Here is a 15,606-nt window from a genome sequence, read left to right as displayed (position 1 = left end):
CTATGTACTAGGCAGGGTGCAAACCACCTTGTTTTTCACACGTTGCACCCTTCCTCAGCACCATCAGTCTCTCTGGCTGCAGGTCCTTGTGCTGGTGCAACTTTTTAATTGGGCTTCATTATTTATTTTGTATAGTTTTTTTTATATTATTTGCCTTGTTCTTATGACTCTTTCCAGTTTTCAAAATCTATTGCTCAGTGAAGCTACAATTTTATTGTTATTGTTACTTTTAATTCCTTATCTTTCTATTCAGGTCCTCTCCTAAGGTAATTTGTTCCCTAACAACAGCAGATAACTGCTGAAATTCCAAACTGGAGAGTTGCTAAATAAAAAGTGAAATAATTACAAAAGCACAAATAATAATAAATGAAGACCAATTGCAAATTACTGGAAGTTAACGTAAAGGTGAACAACCCCTTTAAGCCTCCTGGACCAGATTTGCACACTATTCTGTGATTTAGGCCCCACTGTGCTCGGCAGCTTCCCCTCAGGTTGCTGCTTGTATTAATTTTCCTGCAGTTCCACAGAATCACAGGTGCTTGACATCAATTTTTTTCACCTTTAGGCTGATGCCACATGAGCATATCCTCGGCAAGCCGAAAAACACTTGCCGAGAATACGTAAAAACTTTTTTAGAGCACTGTGAATTTAATGAAACATTGAATAACATTTACAAAGAATGTGCACATGCTCATTTTCATTTAGAAGCATTAAACATTCCATGGGCCGACGGGTAAAACTGGTAAAAATAAAGTTATTGGTATGTTGTTAAAGCATACAGATACTGGGGCTGGGGTGGGGTTGGGTTGCTGACCTGATTCATAGAGAAGCAGATCAAGGGAAAAGATTGGCACTGCATTTGGGGTAAGGTAGTTGCTCGCCATCATTTTCCAGCAAGGTAACTCTATTCTGGATTTCTGGGACATGTAAATCCCCAACACTGGCAGAGCAACAAGTTGCTATATGTATTTGCAACCAACAGTTTCTGTCTTTTATTAGGGGACCCTTTGCTAACTGCACCACAGTGGGTTAGGTGCAATTCTGAGCGCAATTATTATGTTTTTTCCCCACAATGAATTGTTTACCCATGATTCTAGTGCAGTTGCCAGAGGGACTATAAGGAAGTGTGGTGCAGTAACTAAATTACTTTCAACTGCAACGGAAACAATTGTGCCATTTATTTACTGTTAAATTTCCCATAATTTTCTGTTGCAGTACTCAGTAGGAAGCATGTGTATGATGGGCACAATAAGAACAAAGAAGCACATCCACAAGCAAAGCTGAATTTTTAAAAATGAAAACCTGTTATTATTCTCTGGTTGCATCAATTAATAATAAATACCTAAAAAAAGTGTGATGTTCAACACAAACTTTCCACAGACGTTTAGCAGCTCGATGGTTTGGGAGTTTAAATCCAATAGTGCTTTCAAACTGTTCAAACTAAATGTAGGAAGAAAAAAAAACATCATTAATGCAAATTCAATATTCTAATAGTGCACAGTCTAAATATAATTGCTATACAGTCTAAAACTGGTTGTGGTGCTACAGTTTGTCTGGGTTATTACTAGCGGGCAACTGGGTACAGGTGTGTATGTGGGTCCCTTGGGAATCTGGTCCCCACTTTTTTTTTTTGCAAAGCTGTTCTTGCCCATCACTGCGCTTTTTACTGCTACAGCTTATTGTATGGACAGTTGGGGTTGTTGCCAAAGGCCCATATGTAGAAGAAGGGTAAACAAGCAGTAGGGCACACGTTTACACAAGTTTACTCAGTAGGGATGCCAGCTTTTCTATATTTTTTTTCCCTAATAACTTTGGAATTTTGGTCCAATTTCGTCAATAAGCAAAGGTATCACTAGATTATATGTATGTAAGTGACTGGTGATTGGCTACCAGAACAGCCACTGTATAATGTATTTGTGGGTAGAAGGCAGTGACCCGCCATCTTTGACCATATGAAGGGGCGAAGCAGCGCTCAACGAAGCTACAGGAGGCAGAAGTGGGGCACAGTAAGGCTGTGGGCAGCGAGCGAAAGGAAGAACTTGGGGCCCAAATCTACCCTAGGCCCACAAATCGTGTGTGGTGGTTTTGCCCTGACCTGCACATCACTAATACAGGCAGTAATAGCTAAAACACTATGCTCATACAGTAGTTATAGGGATACTCACCTCGCCTGGGCGAATCTTAATGTAAAAGTTGTTCCTTTTATATGAAATTTTCAGAACCTTTGGCCAAGCAAATCTGTTTATTCGTAGCCTGTCCCGGTATATTAATAAGCCACTAGCACAGACTCCAAGCATAATTTCAACTCCTTCTGAATCCTAAAAATACAAGGTTTGTAGAAAATGACAGGATTAATAAGCACTTTAGGGTGTATTATGAAACGGCATGCTTTGACTGTTTAATAGGTGAGCGAGAAATGTAATGGAAAGGTGAAAACACTAATGCCTGTCTTTTTGCTGTTATCCCCCATGATCCAGTGCAGCTGACAAGCACTCCTGTATGCTTTCAGTTTTACTTAGGGACCGAATGTGACAAGTGACAACATAAATACTGTTATTATGGTGGATTTGTGCAATCGGTAATCTTCCCATTTTGCAAATAAGCTCAAATTCAAACCTTTTGCAAAATGTAACATATATAAAAATCTGAAAGCTTTTTATTAGCCATAAAAGCAGTGTTGTTTCAATGATAAATGTTTAATACAGCATTAAGGGAGGGGATAGACGCAAGGTAAGTGCATAGTAGTCCGACAGCCATCATGGCTCAGAGCAAAAATATTGATCGTCCCACACACTGAGAACTGTCAGTAACGCACACAGGAAGGGGCTGCAGCAGAGATTCTTTTGTTTAAATACAAGATTTTGCTAAAAATAAAAAAACACAATCTAAAGGGGAAGTTCAACCTGAAAATAAGAAAGTTGGAAATTAAGGAAGCATTGCAGTTGGTCATAATGCTTCATGTAGTGTGGCTTTTAAATGAACATTTAGCCCTACTGCACAAGGTTATTCTCAGGCAGTGTTTCTGGACCCTTAAAAATGTGACTGGCAAACAACCTCCAAATTGCTTTAAATTCTGGGGTTCTAGAAACCTTCAGTGCTGCATCTCTCCATTTTTGCAGTTGTAAGAGACAATCAGGTTGTTAGGGCAACTGAACCTAGCAACCAGGCAGAATAGTGTTCTATGATAAATTTTTGCAGGAATAATAATCAGGGGCAGAATTAAAGAGAACATTCACACTTACAGATATCCAAATTTCATTTCACTTTCTTGTTGGTACTGCATGCAAGACAGACCCATGGTATTCCCAAAGTACCAGGACCAAAAATGGTAGTAGTTTTCATGGATTGCCAATAATTTTCTTTTTTTTTTTAGGAGCGCAGTTTAATCTAAGTGCCACCTTACTGAAATATATGGTTTCCTTTTGTATACTTCTAATGGGCAAATGATTAACCATTTTATTTCTTTTCTGTATTTACATTCCATACATGCATGTACTTATATATACTAATATAAAAACTATAAGATCTATACAATTATGCATATATTTCTTGTATTGTGTGTGTATTGCATTGTACCTCACTTTTATATCTGAAATGCCATGTTGTTGCTATGGTTAAGCATTCTCAGCAACCAGAAAGGAGAATTTAGTCTGTGATTCTTTCTACAGTATTTCTTAGCTTTCCAATCACAATGTTTATCTTCCGGTCTGTCAGTCAAACCACTATCTTGGGCTTTTTTGGCCCTGGCAACTTGATAATACTGAAATTTCTCTCAAGCTGCCATAAGATCAGTAATTATTTATTGAGCTTGTTAATTATATTCCTTTCCATTCTATTTCTATAAATATGGAGACCCCCATGCCCCCCTTTCTCTAGTCCTGAACTTAACATACAGTATTATATATGTTTACGGTTTATGGGATGGCCATCTCCCATAGACTCCATTTAAACAAATAATTACATTTTTAAAAATCAACTTCCTTTTTCTCTGTAATAATAAAACAGTATCTTGTACTTGATTCCAATTAAGATATAATTAATCCTTATTGGAGGCAAAACAATCCTATTAGGGTTAATTAATGTTCAAATAATTTTTTAGACTTAAATGGTGATCCAAATTATGGAAAAACAGGTCCTGAGCATTCTGAATAACATGTCTTTTACCTGTACTAATCTGCAGACACAAATGGGGTGAAGCTAGGTGTGAACGGGTAGATTTATTAGCAGATTATGGATGTTCCTAATAATGCCAACATTTTCATCTAAAATTTAGCTTGTAGCTACAAAAGTATGTTAGTAAGTCAATCCCAAAGTGTTTGAACCTGTTACATTATAGTGCAGAATGAATCAAACAGAACTGCAGAGCTTAGCTCTTCAATAAGAAGTACGCAACAATAGGTTTGTAAGTTCCCTGTCAAATATTAATGTAATATTAATTTCTGCATATACTTAATGTAAAAGTCAGCTTGTGTGGTCTTGTGAAGGTTCTAATTGTGGTTATAAAGCTGTTTGTAATATATCTACTTACTATCATCAACCACATTTTTTAAATGAATGTGTGGAAGTGCTAACCAACACACAATACACACACCAAAACCATATGGGTTATGTACTGCATTGCAAGGCCCCTTATTGTCAGTGCTGTTATTATAAGCAAGGCGCTCAGGATATAATCCAATACCTTAGCATGATGTAGATCTACTCCATACATTGACAATTTTTTGGCATTTTCTAAGAAGTGCATTTCGGCTTCAGCGGGTGTCATTCCCCTAGAGATAAAACAAAACAAAATGTATTAATATTATTATCATTAACAAATATTTCTAAAGCGCCATCATATTTGCAGCCCTGTACAACAGAAGGGCACATTCCTCAAACATACAGATTAAATGCAAATACTAACAATACAGGAGGTAAAGTGAGCCCTGCTTATCTGTAGTGGCATAAATAGATTTGTAGTGATGTTTCTATTTCAGCAAGAATAAAGCAGAATGATTGTCATTTAGCAAAGGTGTGAATATGAATACACTAGGCTAGCAAAGGTTGACAGCTTCAAAAGACAACTGTCATTGATAAAACTGTTATACAGAGGCACTTGTAAAGCCTGGAGTCTGGGGAAAATGAGAATACTTGCTGCTAGAACCACTATAAATGGGCTAAAAGGTACCTTCATTAACAACCTCTGGGGCAGAAACACACATAACAGCTAAGGACAAAAACTGCTACAAACTGCAGGAACATTACAAGGATTCAATCTGTCTGGAGACAAATTAAATACATAAGAACTCACCAAGGTAAATGTGAGAATCAGGCCCAATACCCTGAGCCTTAAGCATAAGGGGGTGTACACAGGAGGATTACCCATGAGGTTATTATGTTTAATATTTATCTGAAATAAACATTTAGTCTTTACTTATATGTATACTTCATGTATTTGTTGTTTGTTACTTATCAACAAAACTCTGTGTGTACAGTATGTGTGTGTCTATGTGTGCATATATACATATATAAAATAAAAGCACACATTATTCCCTATCATTATCTTCATGTTTCAATCTAAGCAGGCCTAACAGTACATATAGCTTGTTATTAATTTATACCAGAAAATTAGATCAGATAAATATATATAAAAATCATACAGGAATGGGGATATGTATAAAAGTCATCAATGGAAGAACTCTTTCTTCCTTTGCGCTAAGAATTTAATAGAACAAGAATTGTTAAAAAAAAGAATTTAATAGAACTTCTGCACGTATAAAGTAATTAGCGACCCCATCCACCAGTGAACCGGGCTCATTTAAAAACACCAGGTAAATTTGCAAATGGGCAGTAAGCCATGGCAACTAGTCCATGGTTGCCTTGTTTCAGCCAGCTGAAGGTTGAACAATGAAAGCAAACATTTGATTGGTTGCCATGGGTTACTGCCCAGGTGCGAATTTGCCCAGTGTTTATTTTATTACGAAGTCTATAGAACGTAATAAAATAATAAAAAAAAAAATAGTAATACTAAATACCCCCTTTCATGAGGCCAAAAAAAATGTTCCATATGCAATTAAAATGGATGAATAATATTACATTCCCATTAACAACTTTTATACCCATTCTCCAGTATGCTGTACACATACCAATCTTAAACTGTAAGTAGGGAGCTCACACTTAGAGCCAAAGTCTCTGTGCATTTCATCTCAAAATATTACAAAAATACAACATAATGGAACTATGCAAATGTATTATGTCAGGTATACCAAACTTGTTGTTGTGCCACAACCATGTGCTTTCATAAAAGGAAGTAGTTGTCCTATAAACCACTGGTGTTTGTATTATGTCCTCCTCATCTACATTAACTAACCAGAACTGTGGTGCCATTGGGTCAGAACCCTAAGCTGTATCATGTCATGAAATCAGAGGGCACATATCCCCCTTGCACATGCTCTACAGATACTAAATTGCAGTGGCGTTGTATCATAAATACTGCTGTATTAGCTCAAAAAAAGCTCTGAATATAAGAGCACCCTGTAATTCTTGGGGTTTAGTAATGGTTTAAGGGAAAAAGGAAAAACACAATTTGCTTTATTTTGATCAGAAAAATCTGCCAACTCAGATATCAATTGGACACATCTGTAAACCCCTCTGGACTAGGAGTTTGTTGGTGAGTTAATGTGGCCCTCGTCTGGCAAGCTTCTGTAGGCTCCAGGGCCAACGACTGGATCAGCCCAAACTGGCTCTGCACTTGGGTGGCCACATTGAGTCTAGATCTGCTCCTATGATAACCTTAAGTGCTGCAATACTGTTCTGGTGAACATAACCAGTTCCATGTTTTTGGCACATTTCAGTGAAACAGAGTCAGAGCTGGACTGAATGCAAGTTAACCCCTGTGTTACCATTAGATTAATTCACCTTGTCGTTAAAACATGATAATATGACTATATTGCTTTAAATCAGCCTGCCAATAAGATGTGACAGCTACTTAACTCTATTAGTAACCAATCAATATCTCAAGTAAAGGGGCAGAAAGTATTTGTTATATTTTATGGGATGTTAGGATTTCAAGATGGTAAAATCACCAAAATATGGAAATGAATTGAGAAGTGGATTGATTACTATAACCAAATACATACTTTCTAATTAGGGAGCATACAGTTGTTTGTTGTGTGTATAAGTTTGTTGTGTGTTCAGTTTGGCTGAACAATAAGCTTTAATACAATGTGTACGTTCTGCATGATATAGTTTACTAATCCAGAGTTTGGCAAGACACAGGGTAGTAGTTAAATACTTTTAGTGTTTGTGTATTTGCTCTGCAAGATTTGATGCTTCTCTATATATCTGTATATAAATACAGCTTTATATAAGTTTATAGTAAAAACTGAAAAAGTGATACAAATATTCAAGGATTGACTAGCAAGACCTGATAATATTATGTTATTGAAAAATAAAATTTCACTAAGAAACCAATTTAAAAGAATTTTTACTATTGCACACTGCAACTATGGCCCAATCTTGCCACCTTGCTATTCTGATGAGTAAGGCAATGTGGTTCATTTTGGAGAACTCACATCTTGTAATAAGATCAAAGTAGCTCTCATTTGATCCAGTGCCATAGAACAAGCTCTTGTTTTTTTTTTTTAAAACGGCTAAACAAATAAATAATGAATATAACTGCTCTATAGTGGAACATAAGTGTACTTTGTTTCTGACTAGTTACCCTTTAACTGTAACACTTCGTTTTTATACTTACTAGACTTGGCTCACTCTGCCATAGAGACAAACATATACAATTACAGAGTACTTATTTTCATTATCAGCAGCAATGATAACAAATAATCATAAGAATAGTCAGAATTATGAGCCAAAAATTTTTTTAAAAAAATTGACTGATCTCACCTGTAACTTTTGTGCAGCTCAACTACCTTATCTTCCAGTTCTTTTGTCTGGTTTGGTGCAAAGCGAAACTCTGTGACATAGTCACTCCCATACTCCTCTGGGTCATAGTCTCCGAGTTCTGACTGGACACTGTATGAACCCAGCAGAGCAAGGGTCACAAAGGAACATGGCAGTCGACCACATACAATGTCATCCCGCAACTGCAAGCAGAGGTAATACCTGTATTTAAAAAAAAAAAAAAAAAAAGTAGATTAGCAGAACCTTATATAAATGTCATGTTTAAAAATAGTAATTTTCCCATGCTAATCAGTTCTAGCCCAAATAACCTTTTGTGTTTATTATATAATGCAAAATATATTACCATACAACCACTGCCTAAATGTAAGATTATTAATATGCAAGAAAGAGAGAGCTATATATGCAGTATATATACATACCACTCTATGCACTGGTAACCTATTTAATTATAAATGGTACTTAGTGATGTTAGCAGTAGCGATGTCATTTATGCCACATGATGCATGTAGGAAATTACTTCATTCCCTATTTTGGTTATTTCCAGACAGGGGGATAATCATGTGGATGGAGGGTTGGGGTTTAAACAATTTACAGAAAAGGATAGGAGTATGGCCAGTGGCATAACTATATGCTACTGGGCTCCACAGCAAATTCAATTTAGGTCCCAAGAACACTAGTAAGTTCACCTGTTCTACCAAGATATACTGAAACTTCTCATTAATTAGAACTTTATTGGACCATCTACACTCCTGGGCCCCCTGCAACTTCTGATGTAGTCTTATTTCCTATGTAGATACGCCCGAGTGTGGCCCAGGGCCTGTTTGCTTGAATTTGCAGTCACACTCAATGTGACTAAATATGGTGAAAGATTCAAATATAAAATGCCTGTATCTAACCTTGTGCTAAACCCCTGCAGGAACATATGTTCTTAATCCTCCCAGAATGTTGAGTAACCTTAATTGCATTATAGAAACAAACATAATGTAGGGAAAACTAGAGGACCCATATCTGTGTAAGCTGAACAGATAGAAAATGTAAGAGCAGAGTAAAGCAGATAAATGAAATGCAGATGGGAGGAGGGGGCTAAAAGTGAGAGAATAATAAAAAAAAAGTAGAAGAAAGAAGACGAGTGAAAGAAAATGGCAGAACAAAAGGAAAAAGGGGAGAAGAAAATATAGTACAACAGATGGGAGAAATCAATAGATGTGAGAAAGGAGAAAAGAGAAAGTTTGAGGGTGGGGGTTCCACAGAAGCAGAATAGGAAAGTGTAGGTGCTAGAGAGGAACATAAACAGGAATTCAGATTTGGAGAGAGATGGAAATGGAAAAACACAGACTCACAGGGATGCTGGCATAGGGATTCAATATACCTCACTGCTCATGGCATCCGGCATCACTCACACACATGTACACATGTTTGTTACAGGCTAAAGGGGCTGACTAAATGTTCATTTTTAAGTGGGGGGGGGTGCTTTGGAAAGAAAGTTTCAAAAATCTGCTCTCTATACAGCAATTGGAATCTTTACAATTTCAGTTATATATTAGCTGCATGCAAATGTTTTTTGTGTGCCACTTACCCCACCCAATGCTAAACTTTTTATACGTGATAAATTTCTAACAACTGGCCATGTAAAACAAAAGTTGTTTGAGTACCTGGTTATGTCTTCAGATAACTGTGAGGGATCAGGTGGGTAGAATTTCACATTAAAGGAAAAGTGCCAAGCGCCATCTAAGAAAAGACAAGACAGTATATAGTTGTAAAATTATCCTAAATTACTGTGCAATCACAGAATCCAAACCGAATCATTATTCGACAAAGGATTTTCACCTAGCAAATGATACTGCAATGTAGCTTTCAAATGTGTTAGCAAAGGAAGAGGAGGATAAGAAACATTCAGTTAAACAGGGCACTTCAACAGACACTGCCATTTTAAGGAAGCCAACCTTGGTTGGTTCTAGAGGTAGTGAATCCCTTACCAAGAGGAGGAGATCTAAGAGCACAAGTACTGCAAAGGGAAGCCTTTTGGATAAAAAAAAGTTGGATATATTAAGTCCAAAAGGTATAAATGATAGCTGGAGCATAAAATGTTTTCTCTAATGCAATACTGTAATATGTATACTAATAGGAATTTCTGCGTGCTTGAAACATGTTGTGTGAAGAAAAGCACTTTTCAGCATCAAGCACTGCAAGTGTTGTTCTCTCTCAGTGGCTTTGTCTAATCATTCAGTAAAGTAGAGCTACAATGAAACAGTAAGCTGGGAGTGTTCCTCCATCCGGACTGCAGCAGAACTCAATGTAAAAGCAAAAACCTGTAAAAATTCACATATGAATAAAAATAAAAGTGAAGGGCGAAAAAGCTCCTGGGGAGATGCAGAGTGTGTGTGACATTCGGGCAGAATTCAGCTACAAAACAAAACAGAGGAGCAGTGCAAAAAGCCAGGAAAAGAAGAATACCGGATCGTGTAGATTTGTTTGTAGCTGATGCATGAATGCACATTAACTGCCAATCAGGGTTTCACAAATAATACAATCATCTGGCCATTTGAAAGACCCAATCATGGATGGAGATAGACATAGGGGAGCCTTCCCTTGCAAGAGGGCAATCAAGCACTTGGCATTTTTATATGATCTCTGGGCTGTATGATTTTCTAAAAAAAAATGCAATGGTATTTAGGATAATCATTTGCTCACAGCTTTATATCCATTATTCAGACAAATCAGCCGAATATGAAAGTCATGCAGAAAATCTGAATACTGAAGGACAGGGATACATATAAAAAGAAGTAGTTGTTACACTGATTAACAGATTCAAGCTTATGTTACTTATGACTATGTCTTTGTGTACATAACACACAATATTGGGACCAAGGCTGTGTCAGGCCTGTATTATGGGAATATGGGAAGAGACTGCGGGTATGGGATAATTATGATGTATTGTAGCATGGAGTGTTAGAATGACAACCAGAGTCAGAAAGAGTAAAAAAGACAAAAGACAACTGGGACAGAAAGGCTCACAAATAGGGCACATTATAAAAGTTATAGGGTTCATGGCATATGGGGTATTTTGGTAGTAGCAGAAAATGCCAGAAGGTGACTGCTCCAGAATGCTCATTTCTACATTCATGAATGGCCCCCTCCTGACAGTGATCGTATTTGTGATAAACAGAAAAATCTTGAGCAAAGGGTCAAAGAGTCATTTTCTCTTCTCCCCACAATACAGAGAGACTGCAGGACAAACCCCTGGGTAGTTAATGGTAGTGCTCTGTCTGAAGCCCACCTGCCAGTCATGGGGTGATTTGGGGTGAATTATTTGCACTTGTGGAAAGACTGAAGATACTTTCACTGTATGTCAATAAGGTCAGAGCCCGTCCCAATAGGTATTTTTGTGGCACTTATAAACAGCATGGCATGACTGGTTATTTAGCTATTATGGCAAAAATAGTATTCCCACATCTGAGAGATGTTTTCTTCATGACCATGTAGAAACCATGTGGAGCCACCATATCATTTTAAGTTTTAAGAGTTGCTGTCATCTTATTTGCTATCTTATTTGCTACTGCTATCCTGCAAACTGTGCAGTTAAATTAAGTTAAAATGTGTTTCCATGCCTTAGAAAAGGAATGTTGATGGAAGATGAATGGCAATCAGCTCTAAACACACAAGTATCAAGTTATGATTAGAGAGCAATCAATAAGCGCACACTTACTTCTTGTCTGTTTCTTGATCTCCTTAGCAGGATCCAACCAATTCTATATTAAATAAAAAGACACAACTTTGTGTTCAATTCCAATACACAGATTTTTAATTGTTACCATGCTTAATAAGGATCAGAACCTAATATTGTTTAAACAGTCATAAAATAAAAGCATTGCTATATTTTCCATTTAATATATTACAATTTCATTCAATCTGGAAAGTATAATAAACATGAACACTCATTTATTCAGCTGCTGACTCACTTTCCCTACCAGGAAGATCCCCTCAGTTCAGACTGGCTTGTTTCCTACTAGTCTGATTTCTAGACAAGAAATTAGCCACTTACAATTCAGCTTGCCAGCCATTTACAATAAACCTGCCCAGGATTTTTGTTGTGCTTTCTTGTTTTCCTTACAAATGGACTGATTTTAAGGGATATGCTTGTTAATGGAGCAGGTAAATGCTACAGTATGAGAAGCGCTGTACAGTCTAATTCTACGCCAGAGCTTTCAGACACGCTTTACAAAAGGAAACAAAGAACAGCAGCAGAACCAGACTAGTGACGGCACAACAAGGGACTTAATATAATCAGAAAACACCAGCTTCTGTATTTAAGCCTTTGTGGAAACAGAGAATGAAATAAACAAGAAAAGTAAATAGATTTTTTTTTAATCTAAAATGGTTCGTCTTGGCTTTTCTTAACTTAAAAAAGCCTATATTAGAACTCATTTTCCTATTATTCTAAACCTCTTTAGTTTGTTTGTACTTTGTATAATGCATTAAGAGGAAGAAAGAAAAATGTTTGTTTTAATTATAAAACATTTACCACCCCAAAACTTGACAGTAAACATTTCCCCAGTGATCCCCAGTGCACTGGCAGGGTGCAGGTGATTACCATTCACAGCAATGGAGGGACCATAACAAGCTTTTTGCCATTAAGCTGGAAATGATGTGGATGGCAAAACGATAGCAATCACACCATTTTTTTTACGCTTAGGGTTAAGTTCACCCTGAGAAACCATCCACAAATAAAAGAAGAAATGGGAAAAAAGTAGCCCAGTTTCTAAATTAGAACTTTAAAGGAGAAGGAAAGGCAAAAACTAAGTAAGCTTCATCAGAAAGGTCTATGTAAATGCAGCCAGAAGCACTCACAGAAATGCTGCACTGAGTCCTCTGTAAAAAGATTAGTTGTGTCTGTTTTCCTCTGCCACAGACACGCAGCTTTCAGTTCTCTCCTCTCTGCTGCTCCCCCCTCCCTCAAGAATGCTAAGAACTCACTCCCCCCCCCCTTAGGAATGTGGATCTGAGCCAATCAGCCGGAAGCTGACTCATAGCCTTACTAACTGAGCATGTTCACTTGGTCTGCATGTCTGTGCAGGAGTGAGGCATTATGGGAACTTTCTTTACACAGCTCAGTGTTTGGCTTCTGATCATCTGAACGGGAGAAATATGGGGAGACTTAAGGGCACTATTGAGACAACTGAAGGTATGCCTGCAGCTTGGGATTAACTTATTAGCCTTTCCTTCTCCTTTAACTGCATTTTAGGCATCTTCCTCTGTTGTTGAAAATATTAAATGAGAAGGAAGTCTCTACTTTTTCACTCTTACTGGAGGAAGAGGATCGCTTGCGCACAGCTACCCGGGCCGGTGCAGTTTTCTGATAACAGGAGAACCGGCCCCAGGTATCAGGTAAGTGATTACAGTCACTGGGGGTCCCTAACATTTTGGCACCCCCAGTGATTGTAACTTTCCTTCTTTTTTAAAGAACAGTTGGGAAATCTCTAGATAACAATTGAAAAAGGAGACTTAAAACCATGGCAATCCTGAAAGTTGGCAGTGGCACAACCTTATAGTCCCAAAGTGTAGAAAGAACTCTCACTGCGCTTTAGCAACAGCGTCACTAAATGTCACAGCACAGCAATGATTACTGCCAGGTGACCTTGACCGTTCCCAAAAGTTATTAAACGCTGCAAAATGTAATGCTGACATTTATGTGTGCTAAAGATGAGCTTTGAATGGATTTTCTGTATTTATGGCTTTACTGACAATTTTAAAAATGCTTCATTTTTAGAATGAAAGGTTTTTGTCTTTCTGGGAACACTGTCTTCCAGGAAGTCTCCATGGCCTTTTGTACTATGTAGAGTGGTGCTTGAAAGTTAGTGAACCCTTTGAAATCTTATATATTTTTATATCAATGTTACCTAAAGCATCATCTGATTTTCAAACAAGTCCTAAAAGTAGACGAAGAAAACCTAATGAAACAAAATTATAGTTGGTCATGTATTTATTGAAAAAAAAAATAATAATGATCCAATAGCATATCTACGTGTGGCAAAAGTAAGTGAATTGTGCCCTCAGTATTTGGTGTGACCCCCTTGTGCAATGACTGCTACTAAACGTTTGCGCTAACTGTTGATCAGTCCTGCACATCAACTTGGAATTTTAGCCCATTCCTACATACACAACAGCTTCAGCTCATGGATGTTGGTGGGTTTCCTCACATTAACCACTCACTTTAGGTCTTTTCATTTCAAATGGATTAGGGTCAGGACTTTGACTTGGCCATTCCAGAACATTCATTTTATTCTTCTTTAACAATTCTTTGGTAGAATGACTTGTTTGTTTAGTAACACTGCCTTGCTGCATGACCCACTGTCTTTTGAGATTCAGTTCACAACAGATGTCTTGACATTTTCCTTTGGAATTCTCTGGTATAGTTAAGAATTCATTGTTCCATCAATGATGGCCCAAACCAGAACAATCCTACCACCACATTTCACAGGTGGGATAAGGTTCTTATGTTGAAATGCAGTGTTTTTCTTTCTCAAACTTTTTGAGCTTCATCCATCACACAACATTCTTCCACAACCTTATGGTTGTCCACATGATCTTTAGCTGTAGACTTGCTGCCAGGGTTCTCCTGTGAGACAGGCCTTCAGTTGCTAAGAAGTTACCCTGGGCTCCTTCGTAACCATACAGACTATGAGACGCCTTGCAGTTATCCACTGCTGGGTAGGGTAGCAACAGTCTTGAATTTCCTCCATTTGTACACAATCTGTCTGACTGTTGATTGGTGGAGTCCAAACTCTTTATAGATAAGTCCTGTAACCTTTTCCAGCTTTATCTCCATCAACAACCCTTTTTCTGAGGTCCTCAGACCCCTCCTTTGTTCGTGCCATGATACACATCCACAAATGTGTTGTATGTGTGATCAGGCTTTGTTGCATCACCTATATTTTAAATAAAACAGGATTTCTCACTCACACCTGAACACCTGCACTTAAAACACCAGACTCTGATTTCACCTTCAAATTATATGATAATCCTAAGGATTCACTTCCTTTTGCCACAGGCAGATATGTTATTTTTTTTTTTTATTATTTTTTTTCAATAAATACATGACAAAATATAATAATTCTGTTTTATTTGTTTAAGTACGTTTTATTCATCTACTTTTAGGACTTGTTAAAAATTAAATGATGCTTTAGGTCACATTCAACACTGAAAATTTTAAAGGGTGCACAAATTTTTGAGAGCCACTGTATCTTGCTAGGACTATTTCCTCAACTGTTACCCATGATAAGTTTCTACATTTACTAAATTATTATAATAACTGCAATCTCCTAAATGAAATTATACATGAATTGAATTATCAAAATTTGAGTCTTCACGATTTCAGGTAAAACGCTCTGAAAAACGTGAACGTAATTATACTCGAGAATATTTTTAAGTATCACAAATAGTTGGTTATGTTTTAAAAAAACAAAAAAAAAACCTTGGCAATGAAAGCTGGTGAGGTTCAAGTCAATGGGAACTGTCTCTAACAACTTTATTTCTCCAGTTTATTAAAACATTCACGCTTTTTAGCCTGATTGAAAGTGAATGGAACAACGTGCTTCTTGCCACAATGCAACTTTTCTTCTGAGACAAAACATGCACAGGAATATTCTATCTGGGTTTTTCCTTAGGTTAGTTTTGACAAAGAAAAGTCACACAAGTTTTGTTGTGGTC

At 37.3% G+C, this 15,606-nt stretch overlaps 1 protein-coding gene across 22 annotated transcripts in view; it reads right to left on the bottom strand.

Annotated features, from left to right (window-relative positions):
- The window catches only part of epb41l3 (erythrocyte membrane protein band 4.1-like 3), a 168,749-nt gene that overhangs the window by 30,038 nt on the left and 123,105 nt on the right, over window positions 1-15,606 (bottom strand). For all 22 annotated transcript variants that reach the window (XM_031903973.1, XM_031903967.1, XM_018095038.2 and 19 more), the window contains exons 5-10: window positions 11,606-11,648; window positions 9,552-9,627; window positions 7,882-8,100; window positions 4,682-4,769; window positions 2,166-2,318; window positions 1,343-1,440 (exon numbers count right to left, since the gene is read on the bottom strand). In XM_031903973.1, coding sequence (XP_031759833.1) covers window positions 1,343-1,440; window positions 2,166-2,318; window positions 4,682-4,769; window positions 7,882-8,100; window positions 9,552-9,627; window positions 11,606-11,648 — 677 coding nt within the window. The remainder of the gene's footprint in view (window positions 1-1,342; window positions 1,441-2,165; window positions 2,319-4,681; window positions 4,770-7,881; window positions 8,101-9,551; window positions 9,628-11,605; window positions 11,649-15,606) is intronic.

The sequence above is a fragment of the Xenopus tropicalis genome, chromosome 6 (genome assembly GCF_000004195.4).
Source record: "Xenopus tropicalis strain Nigerian chromosome 6, UCB_Xtro_10.0, whole genome shotgun sequence".
Taxonomy (NCBI): Eukaryota; Metazoa; Chordata; class Amphibia; order Anura; family Pipidae; genus Xenopus; species Xenopus tropicalis.
The sequence above is the reverse complement of the archived record's forward strand: the minus strand, read 5'-3'. Positions and strand labels throughout refer to the sequence as shown.